This window comes from Pongo abelii, chromosome 7 (genome assembly GCF_028885655.2).
Source record: "Pongo abelii isolate AG06213 chromosome 7, NHGRI_mPonAbe1-v2.0_pri, whole genome shotgun sequence".
Classification (NCBI taxonomy): Eukaryota; Metazoa; Chordata; class Mammalia; order Primates; family Hominidae; genus Pongo; species Pongo abelii.
In genome coordinates this window covers 19461559-19478665 of record NC_071992.2, presented here as the reverse complement: position 1 = coordinate 19478665, position 17107 = coordinate 19461559, and the positions used below count along the sequence as shown (strand labels likewise).

General features: G+C 39.1%; 1 protein-coding gene and 1 long non-coding RNA gene across 11 annotated transcripts in view; one reads left to right on the top strand and one right to left on the bottom strand.

Annotated features, from left to right (window-relative positions):
* Positions 1–17107, top strand: part of MTUS1 (microtubule associated scaffold protein 1) — a 160882-nt gene that overhangs the window by 94869 nt on the left and 48906 nt on the right. The window contains exon 1 of one of the 8 annotated variants that reach the window (XM_009243563.4): positions 5772–7006. Within the exon in view, the coding sequence (XP_009241838.3) occupies positions 6886–7006 (121 nt within the window). The 5' untranslated portion in view covers positions 5772–6885. 8 annotated transcript variants of the gene reach the window in all.
* LOC129060901 (uncharacterized) overlaps positions 1–17107 on the bottom strand; it is a 69184-nt gene that overhangs the window by 29367 nt on the left and 22710 nt on the right. For all 3 annotated transcript variants that reach the window (XR_008527777.2, XR_008527780.2, XR_008527782.2), the window contains exon 3: positions 11850–11962. This is a non-coding gene — a long non-coding RNA (uncharacterized LOC129060901). The remainder of the gene's footprint in view (positions 1–11849; positions 11963–17107) is intronic.

The window sequence follows — 17107 nt, the reverse complement described above, 5'->3', positions numbered from 1 at the left end:
TGTCGCCCCCAATATTTCAATGTAGGTTCTTTCTGTTTTCCCTAAGTGTTGGCTGGTCTGAGAAATGAAGAGAAAGAGTACAAAGAGAGGAATTTTATAGCTGGGCCACCGGGGGTGACATCACATGTCGGTAGGTCCGTGATGCCCACCTGAGCCGCAAAACCAGCGAGATTTTATTAGGGATTTGAAAAGGGGAGGGGGTGTATGAACAGGGAGTAGGTCACAAAGATCACATGCTTCAAAGGGCAAAAGGCAGAGCAAAGATTACATGGTTGTGAGGAAACAGGACCAGAGCAAAATCAGAAACTCCTGATAAGGGTCTATGTTCAGCAGTGCACGTGTTGTCTTGATAAATATCTTTACAGAAAACAGGGTTTGAGAGCAGAGAACCAGTCTGACCTCAATTTACCAGGGGTGGTGTTTCCCAATCCTAGTAAGCCTGAGGGTACTGCAGGAGACCAGGAGACCAGGGTGTATCTCAGTCCTTTTTTTTTTTTTTTTTGAGACGGCGTCTGGCTCTGTCACCCAGGCTGGGGTGCAGTGGCGCGATCTCGGCTCACTGCAAGCTCCGCCTCCCAGGTTCATGCCATTCTCCTGCCTGGGACTACTAGCTGGGACTACAGGCTCCCACCACCATGCTAGGCTAAGTTTTTACATTTCTAGTAGAGACAGGGTTTCACCATGTTAACCAGGATGGTCTCGATCTCCTGACCTCACGATCCGTCCGCCTCAGCCTCCCAAAGTGCTGGGATCACAGGCGTAAGCCACCGTGCCCGGCCAAGTATCTCCACCGCATAGGACAGACACTCCCAGAGCGGGCGTTTATAGACCTACCCCGAGGAATGCAGTTCTTTTCCTAGGGTCTTAATATTATATTCCTTGCTAGGAAAAGAATTTAGCGATGTCTCTCCTACTTGCACGTCCGTTCATAGGCTCTCTGCAAGAAGAAAAATATGGCTGTATTCTGCCTGACCCCGCAGGCAGTCAGACCTTATATTTGTCTTCCCTTGTTCCCTAAAATCGCTGTTATTCTGTTCATTTTCAAGGTGCACTGATTTCATATTGTTCAAATACACATTTTACAATAAGTTTGTTCAGTTAATGCAATCATCACAGGGTCCTGAGGTGACGTACATCCTCAGCTTACAAAGATAACAGGATTAAGAGATTAAAGTAAGACAGGCGTAAGAAATTATAAGAGTATTTTTAGAGAAATGATAAATGTCCATGAAATCTTCACAATTTATGTTTCCTCTGCCGCAGCTCCAGCCGGTCCCTCCATTCGGGGTCCCTGACTTCCTGCAACAATGGTCATTGCCACATTATGATAGATAGCCAGGATGTGGGAACAACCTAAATGTGTCCATAGGATAAAGCAAATATGGCATATATGTGCAATGGAGTATTATGCAGCCTTTAAAAAGAAGAAAGTCCTGCCATATGCAATGATACAGATAAAGCTGGAGGACACTATGCTAAGTGAAATAAACCAGTCATGGGGTAAATACTATATGATTCCACTTATAGGAGGCATCTAACATAGTCAAAGTCAGAAACAGAGTAGAATGGTGGTTGCCAGGGAATGGGAACTTGATGTTCAGTGGTACAAGGTTTGTTATGCGAGGGCAAAAAAGGTTTTGAGATGTTTGTTACAGCATTGTGCCTTTAGTTAACAATATTATATTGTTCTTTTAAAATTTTGTTGAGAAGTTAGATCTCATATTAAGTGTTCTTGCCACAATTAAAAAAAATAAACAAAAAGAAAGGGAAAAATAAGTGGATGGACAGAAAAGAAATATATGAAGGACTAAGGAATATATGAAAAATGTTTACCTAATATGAGTTAAAATAATGTGCTCTCAGTTCTTGCTTATTTCTTAATGGTAGTACCTGGTACTGGTGAAGAATAAGAAACAGCACTCATATGTACAGCTCCTTGGTAAATTACAGCAGCTGTAGCAGAGAGCAAACACCTTCCACCCATGAATTCTGTTTTTCAGAATTAGTTTTAGGAAAGTAATTTATTTACTTATTTACTGCTTTTCAGAACTGTTTACAATGGGGGAAAATTGGAAACAACCTGTATACCTTACAGGAATTAAGTTCATTGACATTTTAAAGACATTTTTGAAGCCGTAAAAATAACAATATAAATGCTTATTTAATCCCATGGAAAGATAAGTGTGAAATTTTTAAGTTTAATAAGTTTATTAAGCTTATATTAAGTTTAAAAACAAATTGCAGAGCAGTCTGATGTATAAGTAATTTAAATTTAAAAAAAAATTCTGGCCGGGTGCGGTGGCTCACGCCTGTAATCCCAGCACTTCGAGAGGCCAAGGCGGGCGGATGACAAGGTCAGGAGATTGAGACCATCCTGGCTAACACAGTGAAACCCTGTCTCTACTAAAAATACAAAAAAAATTAGCCAGGCGTGGTAGCGGGCGCCTGTAGTCCCAGCTACTCAGGAGGCTTAGGCAGGAGAATCACTTGAACCTGAGAGGCGGAGCTTGCATTGAGCTGAGATCACGCCACTGCACTCCAGCCTTGGCGACAGAGCGAGGTTCTGTCTCAAGAAAAAAAATTCTACAATGAACATATGGGGTTTTGTTTTTTAAAAACAAACATTGTACATGAATTAAAAGCATTACTGCTTTTAATTTAAACTCTTATTTTGCTTATTGCAAAATAAAAGGCAATGTCACTGTTCTTTGAGAGCTTATCATCTTACAGGTGGGTGGAAGTTGATTGTTTTTCTAATTGCTTTGTGTTAATTTTTTGATAATTACAATATATCTTCGTACTAAGGAAGAGGATAGTGTGGAAAAATTGGGCCTTAAGTTGAAGTTTCTACAACTGGAATAGAGAATTGAGCTTATTACATTAAAGACTATGAGGAGTAAAATGAAGAAAATGTTGCAATTAATGCTGTGTTAGGGAAAGTAAACAGATAAATGTAAAGATTAATACTGCATATTAGGCTAAGGAAGATTGGTTGGATAGAGATGCTTGAATCTCCGAACAAGTCACTTGGTTTAAATTTTAATCTTCTTCCTCATTCTTTATGATCATTAACAACAACAAACAATAACAGATAAATTGAAGGCATTTTGTAGCATCTAAGCACCCCTATACAGATTATGCTAGGATCTTGTCTAGAATCATGACATCATTGTTTTCTAAATCACTGATTTAAAAAAAACACATTTCTATGCAGACCAGTGGAATTTCTGTTTGTTTGAATATACTGTGATATTACAACATACTGACTTACGAAACGTTTTGTATCATCCTCTTTTGTTATTTAAGCCTTAAGTATAGACTTTACGCATCGTTTATTTTTCTTTGTGTCATTATGAAAACTCGGCTCATTTTGTAGGCTTTCTATAAAATTATTCTAACACTTAAACTTTTTAATTTTTTTCTGGCTCCATGATTTTTGAAAAAAAAATTAGGAAAATACAAAAACATATAATAAAGAAAAAATAGAAATCCTCCCTCTTCCACCTCCCAGAGCATTGCTGACATTCTGGCATGTTTGCTCCACTATACTTTATCCTTTTTGTTTAACGTTGAGATCCTACATTGCATAAAATTTTAAATCATGGTTTTGTTTTCCACTGATATCCTAACACAGGCTCTGCTTCATAAAGACTCATCTTTTTTTTTTTTTGAGAAGGAGTTTCGCTCTTATTGCCCAGGCTGGAGTGCAATGGCGCAATCTCTGCTGATTGCAACCGCCATCTCCTGGATTCAAACGGTTCTCCTGCCTCAGCCTCCTGAGTAGCTGGGATTACAGGCCCCTGTCACCATGCCCAGCTAATTTTTTGTGTTTTAGTAGAGACAGGGTTTCACCGTGTTGGCCAGGCTGGTCTTGAACTCCTGACCTCAGGTGATCCCACCTGCCTTGGCCTCCCAAAGTGCTGAGATTACAGGCATGTAATCTCACCACCGCGCCCGGCCCATAAAGACTCATAGCTAACTTTTACAACTACAAACTGTTCTACCTTAGGCGCTAAAATTTCCTTATTTTTTCCTCTACTGTCCTCGGTGATGCCTATCTTTTCCTCTTAAATTAAGACTTTTAAAAATAACAAAGATGCTTTTTGAGGTACTTCTCACATTCGTTCAATTTCAGAAAATACGGAGTGCCTAAGTGGTAACAGATGATCAAATAATCAAAGCATTTTTTTGAACCAGTTTTTTATCTTGGCTCCCCCCAGAGGCATATATAGTATAAAAATAGTTGTGACCTGAAAGTAATTGCTTATCCAGTTATTTAAATGAGCAAACGTAAAGTGTGTAAGAGAGTGTTTGGAGCAGTAGATTGTAAGCGATGGCCATTCCTGTTCATGGATTACCAAGGCAGCTCCCTTGCCTTGGTGCACTTGTGCTGCATGGCCACCAGGAGGCAGACTATGTTTGGGAAAGAATTGAAACCCAGTTTGTGCAGTTCCGTCATGTGTCTAGCACACCTTGCTGTGTTTGTGTGTGTATTTCACAGTACAAACAAGAATGACTTTTGGCTTTTCCTCCTCACTGGCACTGTTTTAGTTTATTCCTGCAGCTTCTTGCTCTGCTGTTAAGAGATATCATTAACAGTGTTTATTTTTAATATGTGTGGTTATAGCTTAATGTAATTCAAGTAAAAATGTTAATGAATTTGATTAATTGGTGATTAGATTGCTAATTTCTTCTTTTAGGGAGTCTAAAGAACTTCCCTTTTAACAAGGATAATTTAAGGGCGCGGTGGCTCAACCCTGTAATCCCAGTACTTGGGAGGCCGAGGTGTGTGGATCACCTGAGGTCAGGAGTTCGAGACGAGCCTGGCCAACATGGTGAAAACCCGTCTCTACTAAAAATACAAAAATTAGCCAGGCATGGTGGTGGGCGCCTCTAATCCCAGCTATGGAGGCTGAGGCAGGAGAATCACTTGAACCCGAGAGGCGGAGGTTGCAGTGAGCAGAGACTGCGCCATTGCACTCCAGCCTGGGCAACAAGAGTGAAACTCCATCTCAAAAAACAAACAAAAAAGGATAATTTAGAACTTGCTGTTACTGAACGAACAACAAACACAACCGAAAAAAAGAAAAACCACCTCCTATATGGAGTGGTGGCATGTCTGTTTTTAATCATGGCAAAATTTGACTGTTCTTCTGTTTGTTTTTAATGCTGATTGGTTTCTTGGTTTTTACAAGGTTTTGGGAGGCAGAGGAAAAGGTTCTGGTATATTTTTAGTATGTAGAATCTGGAAGGAAAAGGTGTTCAGGTTTTTTAATAATAAACTGGGATGAAGTAAAAGGCAACACCTAGAAGCAGCTTGCCTTGACTTTAGTTCCTTGATCATTTAGCTTCAGTTGCCGTGGTGCAATGTATTTAGCAGGTTTTTCGTCAGTGTATCACCTAGGTGTATCTTTCTCACAGGAACCCTGGACAGGTTATTGGGTCTGTCTCTCTTGCTGACAGCCTCTGAAAATGGCAAGTTGGGGGCTTGAGTGAAGAGGGATGGGGCCTGAGGGAAGAGAACTTATTTAAATTTCCCCTTCCTCCCTCTCTCCTCCCTGCTTCATACCCTACACTATAGAATTTCTAAAAGAACTGCTTCCTGCTAGTTTTAATAGCACTTAATAGTGTTATTTATGGTAACAATTCTGCATTTATTTCTGAGTCTTATTTTCTAGGAAATCTTGGAAACAGGCATAGGACATTTTTAAAACATTGTTTTGTTTACTTTATAACATTTTTAAAAATGTTAAGAGCTCAGGCTATTCGTGGTTTAATGGAATTAGCTTAAGTGAGCATATTGTTATATCCCACTTATACACATATCTTTGTTTTTCAGGTTCTTTTGGTTTTTTCTATTCGTGTTTTAACATACTTTTACAAGCCACTCTACTGAAATAAAAATTAGTAGATAACTGGCAAAAGATACTCATAACTGTGTGCCCTCCTCACACTCCTAGTCTTGAAAGACCACTGTAAGAGACCACATGATGTTTTATAAATGCAATTACTCTCGCAATAAATGTAGTCTTTAGAATATGCCTATCTGATGGGCTATTCCTCTGGAACTCTGATATTACATCTGATAGAGAAACCATATTAATCTTTTATTGTTGATTATTTGTGAGGTCCTCAGCATGTGGGAATTAAAGTTGAACTTAAACCTTTTGACAATCTGTCATTAATATATTAGAATAGAAATTTTCTTAAACATTGTAGTTGGGAACATGTATTGCCTGAAGTCTTTTTTTAAAAAAACAAACAAACAAAAAAACACCTTTTCCAAAATACCAGGTTTAAATGTAGGTTTACATGTAAAATATCCAGAGAAAACATGCTCATGTTATTAGTGTAAATAGAAGAAGTGAAAAATGTTAAAATCAGGACACAGTTTACTTTCAGGAAATCCTAATTTTTTCCTAATTATGAAAGAAACATTAGGCACTTGAAGTAGTTAATTTCCCCTAGTGATCTTTCAAGTGGTTACAGGATCTGTGACATTATTGGTTGTTCTGTAAATCTCCTGAGACCACCCACTTTCTCCTCCCCTTTACCATCTCTGATGAAAACCATAACAACTCCACAAGCATGCACAGTGTGATATGGTTCAGAGGCGGCTTCTGGACCTGCAGGAGGGAGATTGCATTCAGAGGAAGAGCATCATTTTGGCAACATCTGGAAGTGAAAACGGAAGCCAGAAACACTTGGCCAGCCCTGGGGGATTTTTTTCTTCTGTGTCTCTCTGGTGGAATGACATTTGCTGTGTAGGCATGTTTCCTCTGACTGTATTTCTTGGCCTTGGAGAGTACTGAGTTTAAAAAGACAGTATGTGACAGTCCATGGAAATTGCCTCTTCTGTGAAATCTCGCCACCTGCTCCGAAGACATGTTGTTGTCTCCCAAATTCTCCTTATCCACCATTCACGTACGACTGACGGCCAAAGGATTGCTTCGAAACCTTCGACTTCCTTCAGGGTTTAGGAGAAGCACTGTTGTTTTCCACACAGGTCTGTCTCGCATAGATCTCTGTTTAGTGTTGCACGGGGGATGTCTTCATTAATTTGCAGATGTTTATCAGAGGTTTTTCCAAGGAGACAGATAATTGGAGAAAAAACCTCTTTCTAATGAGAGATGAGGCTTAATTTAAAAATTGTTTTCTGTTGCTTCAGCACAAGTGCATAATACTTTTCCTTTTGGCAGCAGATTGTGTTGTTTGTGTTGATGGAAGACCGAATTGTTGCCTTGGTGTTCCCTAGCTCTTTTCTCCGTCACCAGCCAAATGTGTGAAAATCAGCACCTGTTAAATTATATTTTACTTCCAGTGGTTGGGAAATAGGACACAGGTACATTTAGAAGAATATTTCCTGTTTGCCTGTGTAAATGAGAAGGTTTCCATCGTTTTTCATTGGATAGTTTCTCAGTCAGATTTGACAGTTAATTTTAATATGCTAAAAGATTTCTGTATTCTAAACACTTCTGACAGAAAACATCCTAATGGTTATGGGGAAGTAGTAAGTGAATCACAAATCTAGTTTTCCAGTCTTCATAGTAAAAATGTGTGCAATCTCAAAATACTTCCCCTGAGGTTTGTATCTGCTTATTATTTTCTGTGCCTAAGATGAAAATAAATTTAGTATATATTTCAGGCACATGGTGACCTGTCTGCTCACTTTTAGGGCATTGGGTTGGCCTACATTGCTACTTTTGTTCTAGATGATTTTTACAACTACAGTAAATTGAATCAATTTTATTCTGTAAAAAATGTTGGCTGGGGTGCTCTTATATTTGTTTTGGGCTGAATAGTGTTAGGTGTCACAGGATTGTTTGAGGATGTAAATAGATTTTTTTTTCTGCTTCAGGTGCATGTGACCCCTCGTGTATCTGTTTTCCACTTGGCTCATCTCTGTCCCTGGTGATTTGTTTTCAGCTGACTGTTTTTAGTTTTCCCAGAGGCATCTCCCTTCTCTGTGGGAGAATTCTCTTTTTTTCCAGCACCTCTCTCTCATGTTTCATAACTCCCCTTGACCTGTCATTTGATTTTGCCAGCCTCTCCCTTTCAGTCTCAGCTGACAGCTAAAGGGAAATGGGGGAGGCAGCGAGGAGGAGGTCAACAGTGGCCCTCCTCTCCCAGCTCAGGGCCGCTGCAGCCCTTCCAACTGAAAAAATTAATAGGGGGGAAAAATAACAATTAAAGGGTGCCCTATATTTGCAATAATTTCTCTGATCTAAAGTAGCTCCAAATAGCTTTTAATTTTAAAGAGTTCTTTTAAAAATACTGTAATCCACGCTCCAAGTTAAAAATCAAACAATATGGAAGGTTGTGCAGTCCTAGCCAAGCCTCTCTCTTACCCAGAGTCCCTGCCTGCTCTCCGTGGAGACAGCCACTCTCAGCTGCTTGCATAGTGTTCTTGCACGTTTCCAGTCGCATGTAAATCTATGTAGGTCTTTTATATTCTTTTTTGTTATACAGAAATAAAAGCGTACTGTATATTCCATACCTTTTTAAAGTTAATGTATTTTAGATTTGCATGTGATCACATGTTTATCTACCTTATTAAAAAAATAGTTCTGTAACATTCCATTATTGGGTAAGTCATGATTTACTTAACCAGTGCTCTAGTAGTAGACATTCTAAGTTGTTTGTAGTGTTGTTGTGAAGCAGATAGCTTTCCAAGACAGCTTAAGCAAAAGACACAAGGCTTCTATTACCAGAGTTTAGTTGATAGTGATGTATTGGACACATTTTATTTTCTAAATGTATGTAAAACTATTTTTTGTTTATTTGCAGTCATAATTTTTTGAGCTAGAGTTCACATAGAGGTGATCTAATCTGTCTTATACCAGGAAGTCCGAGGCCCAGAGAAGTGAATTCGCTTGCCCAAAGGCACACAGTAAGTGGCAGAGATAGGACTAAAACCTGGGACCTCTATTTAGAATTTTTGGCATACCTATTTTCCAGCTGCAAATTTTGCTGTAATTTTGTTAGATCCAAGGAATAGCAGGGATGGAGAAAGCGTTTTGTGTGTTGGAGGCTTTTTAAAGTCATGTAAGGAATATAATTCTGCTTACTCCCAATGTCAGTCTTTTATGGGCTTATCCATGTTATGTCATTTTAACGTCCGAGAAATCGTCCGTCAAGTAGATAATTCATGCCGTCGTGACTCTTATCTGAATGGACTGTCAGCAATAACTTGGGTTTGTATCCTTAGTGAAGGAAGTGGTGTTGGTTGCCTCATTGCAGTGGTGTTGGTTGCCTCAGTGCAGTGGTGTTGACCTGGATTCCAAGAGGCCTGGATTGTAGCCTTGTTTCTGCTAGTGACCAAGTGAATAGCCCCGTGCACCTAACCTCACACGGCTACAAAATAAGGGAATCACATGAGATGACTTCCAGGTTCCCCTCAGCCTCAAAATCTGTGAATTTCTGGCTGAAGATGTGAAAACCCTCAGTGTATTACTCTGCTTGAAAATTCATCTTATCTAAATGATTTGTCTCTTTATTTTTACCTCCTAAATTCAGTTAATACTCCTGAATTATCTGTTTCTTTTCATCACCCCATGTGTCTGGTCATCAAACCCCACCTTTGTTTTTTGTTGTTTTTTTTGTTTCTTTGTTTTAGATGGAGTCTAGCTTTGTTGCCTAGGCTGGAGTGCACTGGTGCTATCTGGGCCCACTGCAACCTCCGCCTCCCAGGTTCAAGCAATTCTCCTGCCTCAGCCTCCTGAGTAGCTGGGATTACAGGTGCCCACCACCATGCCCAGCTAATTTCTTTGTATTTTTAATAGAGATGGGGTTTCACCATGTTGGCCAGACTGGTCTGAAACTCCTGACCTCAGGCATTTCGCCTGCCTCAGCCTCCCAAAGTGCTGGGATTACAGACATGAGCTACCATGTCTGGCCAAACCCCACCTTTGAATCATTACTTGTCCTGATTTATCCACAATCAATTGGTTGAAAACTCTAAGACTCCATCATTTGAAATCTCGATTTGTTTTTACCACCTGCCATTACCCTAGTTCAGGCATTATTATGTTGAAGAATTGAAATTGCTCTTCTTGGCTGGTGCCAGTGCCTCACACCTGTAATCCCAGTACTTTGGGAGGCCAAGGGAAGAGAATCACTTAAGGCTAGGAGTTTGAGACCAGCCCTGGAGAGTTAGTGAGACCCTGTCTCTATTTAAAAAACTACACACAAAAAATTACTCTAATAAGTAAAAAGTGGCCAAATATCAACAGTTTTGTATAGTAAGTCAAAAGTGGCCAAATATGAACAGTTTTATATAATCCAGCCTAAGATGTTGACTGGGCTTTCTGAAGAGCTTTGTATTTGGTCTGTGCCTCCAGCCTTTCCCTTACTTCTAAACTGTCTTTCACATTACAGATTAATTCATTCATTTCATAAAGAAGTACCCATTAGACGAATACTGTGTACCAGGCATAATGGTAGGTGCCGAAAGTGTGACTGGGACTAAGTCTCACATGGACCCTGCCTTCACACAGCCCACTGTTTAACAGAAGGAGACAGAGCACCAGGTAATAATGCAGGATGTGGACCTGTGCCCAGGCAGCTCTTAGCAGGTGGAGGTACCTTTAATCCAGGTCCTCCAGTAGAAGTGCCTTTTAAGTTGGGTCCTCAGGAAATGGAGAATTTACCAAGAAACAAAGTGTTTCCAACAGAGAAAACAGCATGTAAAAACCTTGAGGGGCTTGAGGAAGGGCTCCTTCAAGGAAACAAAAGAGTTGTAATATTTCTGAGCATAGAATGTGGTGGGATGGGGGCTCGCTGTTGTAGAGATCTGGCCAGAATAAGCTTTCTCACTGATCCCACGCAGAGGGCACTGGGCACTCTGATATATTATTACTGGGTGGTATCCATCACTGGCAAAGCGTGTCGTTGGATCGAGGTTATCTTTCCTCTTTAGGAGAGGGGAGAGAAACAGTGAATTTGTCAGGAACTGTGTGTGATGTTGCAGGGCATGAGGCACAGAAGAAAATCTAAGAAGTCCAGTGATGACTTCACTGACATGGAGAAGGGTCAGCAATAGTCTTTCTACCAAAGTATTAAACTCGGTCTATTTCAGAATTCTACCTCAACATATTAGTTCTATTTTTATTATGAGTTAGTGGAGGGAAAAGACTTCGCTAAGAAATATTCCCTGCCACTTAGCATTCAGTTTTTCTATGAAGCTGGAAATTCTTGTATTAATTGCTATGAAGAGTGCCATTTGAACCTCACAGGTTAATTTCCTTCTTGACTCCAGTGAAGGCAATTCAGTACGCTAAAGACAGAATTCTTTCTGTTGAGCTAGTGACATTAAAAGTGATTACTGCAGCGCAAAGGAGGAACATGTGTACGTACGTATCAAGGAATGGCAGAGGTAGTATCAGAACAAAATATTTCCATTTACTTTTGCCATTTTATTTTATTTTGAACTTTTAGGTTCAGGGATACATGTAAAGGTTTGTTATATAGGTAAACTCATGTCACAGAGTTTATTGTACAGATTCTTGTACAATAAATAGTTTATTGTACAGATTCTTGTACAATAAATAGTTTATTGTACAGATGATTTCATCACCCAGGTATTAAGCCCAGCACCCAAGTTACTGTTTTCTGCTCCTCTCCCTCCACCTACCCTGCACCCTCAGTTAGACCCCCGTGTCTGTTGTTTCACTTCTTTGTGTTCATGAAGAGAACCGTTTTAAAGAGGTGTTCAGTAAGAGGCAGGCAAAATGTGAATGCGTTTGTTTAATTGGGATGAAATTCATCAAATTATGTTCTCGCATTTGGTATTCACTTTTGACTCTTTTTAGATGGAATTAACAGCTTCACTAAGAAGCAACTTGTCTCACCTGAAGAAATGCAGCTTTGAGGTTGTTGGGTGGCTCTGCTGTGTCAGGAATCCTCATCTCTGCTGTCTTCTTAGCCGTGTCCTCATGATTGTTGCCTCATGATCTCACAGTAGCTGCTCCAGGAAGGAAGAAAAAGAAATGAGGAAGGGGTGGTGCCAGGTCGATTAAGCTTCTGTCTCATTGGCCGGGTCTTAGTCACATGCCTCTACCTGGAGGGGAGGCTGGGAAATAGAGCATGTGACTTCTCTAGTCTCTGTCCCACAGACAGGTATAAAATGTTAAGAGCCCTATTGGAATATCTGCCACAGAGAAGGCAGAACAGGTATTTCTCAAGCAGATGTTGGCTGATTATAAATGAGGGGAGTATATTATTTAACAAGTTGGATCTTGCAACAGGCCTTGCTGTTTTTTCTCTATTCTATGCGTTTTGGAGGGGCATTGATTACCTATGTGTAATGGTTCCATTAATCTTTCAAGTTGTTTTGTCGTTTGGACGTAAGTCTTAATATTTGATTTTTGATCCCTTGAATGAATTTTCAGTTATAAAATACATTGGGAAGAATGTGTTCAACTTTAAATGTGGCTTTTGTATGCCTAATATGTAATTAGCACATTTATGGATGTGTTATGGATTAAGAGGGCATTTATTCATGTACTGTTAAGGTGACAGTAAGTAAACTTCAATTTCTCTTGTGTTTTTTGTACTACAAAATGTAGACGTCAGTGAAGTCATATTAGAAAGCTTCCATTAAAAAAACCACATATATTGGAATTTGCGTGTGAAAAGATAAAATTCAGGGATTTGTAGAATGTAGAAGAAATCAAAAGGACTGAGATGAAGAAGAATGAGAAATGTAGTCTTTCACTGCCCCTTAGTTATTTTACTGTGAATCCAGATTCTTCCTTTCAGCCTCCTTGAAAGCTGTCATGAAAGATTTTGCTGGCCTCTTGCCACATAGACAAGCATTTGCTAAGAACTGGTGTTATGAATGGCATGATGCTGAAAACGTTTTGTCGTAGATTGATTCCAAGCTTCGGTAGCTGTGGCGGTTTTAGAGCTGTAGCTTTGCCGTGACATGAAAATCTGCCCTTTTGTAGTTACAGCTTTCAATTGAAGAAGACAATAAAGTGTTAAATGGCAAGTTTTGCTCGCAGTAGGTAAGATTTTGATAAGTTTTTAAAAGTGAGATGTTGAAAGAGACAGTATGTCCTAATCTGACAAGTTTCAGATAACTAGAGTTTTACTACACTAAATTATGTTTTATGTAGTATCTACTTTCACACAAAAATTGAAAGTAAATAATAAATTACGGTTTGGAGTTGCATTCAGAATGGGAAGGATAGCAGTGTTTTTCATCAAGAGACACTGGAGGAATATGGCAAGCTGTATATAAGTAAATACTTGTTTCGTTAGAACAATTTATTCTGGTTAATTAATAGAGAATTACCCTATAAATTAATATATATTATGCTTTTTATGAGCTTTAAAGCATCTTTCAGAGCTAAGAATAATATTTTATTAATAGTATATGCGTATTATTTTCTTAGAAACACAACAGGTGTGATTTTAAAGGTATCTAATATTGAATATCATTTCTGTGTTTATCTTAGGCAATACTTTGGGTTATTTTAGTACACAAAGGTCCTTTTTATAAACATCAGCAATTATGTGGCTCTGTGGAAAATTAAGACTAATAGAGCTTTCTTTTTGGGTGAGAGATTTGCCTTTTTTCTCCCTGGTGACCTGAGTCCTAGGCACATCTCTTCCAAATTGCTTGTCCTTAATGGCTTAGTATTTTGAGAATGATGTTCTCTTTTTATTTATTGTTTGTATTATAAATATTTCTAATGTTTAATGTTTTAATTGGCTATTTTAATTTTCAATTCTGTTATAAGATAGTCTGTGTTTTTCTTTTCCTTTGGGAAGATACCCAGCAGTGGGATTGCTGGGTTCAATGGTAGTTCTATTTTTAGTTCTTTGAGGAATCTCCATACTGTTTTCCGTAGAGATTATACTAATTCACATTCCCACCAACAGTGTATAAGTATTGCGTTCTCTCCACATCCTTGCCAACATCTGTGGTTTTTTGACTTTTTGGTAATAGCCATTCTGGCTGATAGGAAATGGTATCTCATTGTGGTTTTAATTTGCATTTCTCTGATGATTGGTGATGTTGAGCATTTTTTCGTATGTTCTACTTTTTCCATATGTTGGCTGCTTCTGTGTCTTCTTTTGAGAAACATCTGTTCATGTCCTTTGCCCATTTTTTATTGGGGTTGTATTTTTTCTTGTTAGTTGCTAGCATTCCTTGTAAATTCTGAATATTAGATCTTTGTCAAATGCATAGTTTGCAAATATTTTCTCCCATTCTATAGGTTGTCTGTTTCCTCTGTTGACTGTTTCTCTTACTGTGCAGAACCTTTTTAGTTTAAGTCCCATTTGTCTATTTTTGTTTTTGTTGAATTTGCTTTTGAGGTCTTAGTCATGAATTCTTTGCCTTGGCCAATGTCGTGAAGAGTTTTTTCTAGTTCCCTACCCCTACCCAGGAATTTTTATTGTTTCAGGTCTTACATTTAAGTCTTAAATCTGTCTTGAGTTAAGTTTTGCATATGATAAGAGATAGGGCTCCAGTTTCTCTGTTCTAATTTTCCCAGCACCATTTATTGAATTAGGGTGTCCTTTCCCCATTGTACGTATTTTTGCCGACTTTGTCAAAGATCAATTAGCTGTAAGCATGTGGCTTTATTTCTGGGTTCTCTGTTCTCTTCCGCTGATCTATGTGTCTATTTTTAGACCAGTGCCATGCTTTTTTGGTTGCTATAGGAGAGAGGCAATGCCTTGTTAAAAGTACTTCTGAATGTGGTGAATTTATATTAACTCTTCTTTGAGTTAGTAGTCCATTTTAGGTACATAAGAGTATGAGAAATTTGCTTTTTTCCTGCCAGCTATATGGAAAATAGTTAAGGGCAAGTTTGGACTGTTGCTTCAGGAAAAATTTTATAAGCAAATTAACCCAAACAGGAATTTTTTATATGAATATGCTTTCTATTCTCTAATCAGCTTTTAAAGTGAAGAAAAGAAGTAGAACCCTTTTTCCTATAATATGAGCTATTGCAACAAATTCTACCAATATGGTAATGAAAAGTTTAAATGGTGGGGCATCCTAAGTCCTCCTCCCACCCCCCACAAATAATTGGGCTTGGGTTTTTTTTGTTTTTTTTTTTTGAGAACGGAGTCTTGCTCTGTCACCCAGGCTGGAGTGCAGTGGCGTGATCTCGGCTCACTGGAACTTCCACCTCCCAGATTCAAGTGATTCTCCTGCCTCAGCCTCCCAAGTACTGGGACTACAGGCAGGTGCCACCACGCCCAGCTAACTTTTTGTATTTTTAGTCGAGATGGGGTTTCACTGTGTTAGCCAGAATGGTCTCAATCGCCTGACTTTGTGATCTCCCCGCCTTGGCCTCCCAAAATGTTGGGATTACAGGTGTGAGCCACCGCACCCGGCCTGGCTTGGGTCATTTTGAATGTCTTAAACACTGTGCTTTGCTGAGCTTAAACTTTTCCATTTTCAGTAAATGCCATATCTACCTAGAAATAGAAAAATATTATATGTAAATAGAAAAATATTATATGTCTCCTAAATTATTATTACTGTTAACTCTTTTAGAGTAAACAGCTAATGAACACTAGAAAACTTTATACAAATATAAACTAATAATTGACATGAATGATAACTTTAAAAAACTGTATGTAAGATTGCATAGGCAGGATAAGCACCTGCCACCAGATGCTGGGGAAACTGACTGAAAGAACTTCTGTGTAGGTAGTCCCTATAAGGAGGGTTTTTAGATGTGTACGATTAGATTAAGGCACAAAGAAGGGAATTTTCTGTCTGTCCACGCTGCTAGCAGAGAGAGACCCCTCACTAGCTTCTGAGTTCATAACCTATGTTTTGTCAACCCACAAACATCGGTTTTTAATGCAATATGTTGTGGAAAGTACTTACCATCCAGTCAGTGACTGTCACCTTTATACAGATAGGTTGAGATTTGGAGTTGAAGAAGTGAGCACTAGGGAAACATGAGTCAGCAGAGATCTTTGGTGTCTTTGTGCCTCTCTGAGCAATACCACCCTCTTATGTGATACTTCTCCCGTCCCCCCAAAGCGCCAGGGCAGGTGCACACCCACCACAGCAGCGCCCTCTTGGTAGATTTTAATAAATAAATTTCATGAGTGAGTGAGTAGGTCAATGAGTATACACAAAAGTAGACAATGTTCATTTCCAAATTCTGTGTTTAGTTTGTGTTTCACGGAACCCAAGGCAAACTCCCTCAGTAGGTTTCGTCTCTAACTTGATTTTAATAATTGGAAAAGCCAGCAGATTGAGGAAATGTGTGGCTTGTTTGGCCTAGAATGAATGTGTCCTCAACTGCTAGTATGTGATTATGGTTAGTCCATGTCTTAATGGGTAGGTTTTTCTCTCAAAATTGTTTTTGGTCTTGGGATTTGGAGGTCTATTTGCCTAAGTGATTTGAGCCTGAGAAACGGGCATCTTCCTCTTTAACCAACTACTTTCTTTAAGAAGATGATACATGACTTCATTGCACTAGTTTTAAATTTTATTAAATTGAGGTTTCTGAATAGAAAGAACAAAGGTAGCCAACAGGGTTATCCAACTGCTTTCCAAATGAGCAAATGTATTTGGCTCTGGCCTTTGTTTTCCTGATGGAGGTTGCCATTTCATTAGAATGAGTCCCAGTAAGGCTGGATCACAGCTGATGGTGGTAATTATCTTGTTGAGAGAAATCTGAATCGATATAGAAGTTGACATTTAATTTTAAGGTTTCTGATTAGATTGGTCCTTTAAAATCAGAACATGTTCTGTTAATAGGTACAGTAAACAAAATAATTTATACTTTTGTGTAAAAGCTTTGTTATCAAAACAGTAACATGCTGATAAACAAGGGTAAGGGCAAAGTTTGGCTGATATTATGCTAATTTCATGTAAGTAATGAATCCTGCAGGATTTAAGGGAAACCCCTGGCTTTTCAGTACTGAAGTACCTGTTGATGAGCCTTGGGGCTTTGAGCCTCATTGGATATTTTTACATCATCTCTCATCTTCAGCTGAGCCAGGAGTGCTGAGAGTGGGAAGCATGTGGAAACTGGGTCATCAGCTGCCGTGTGGTCACACTTCATCCTTAGGGAGCACAGTATATGGAGCGGAAGATTGTGAGTGCACAGCACGAGTTTCCAGC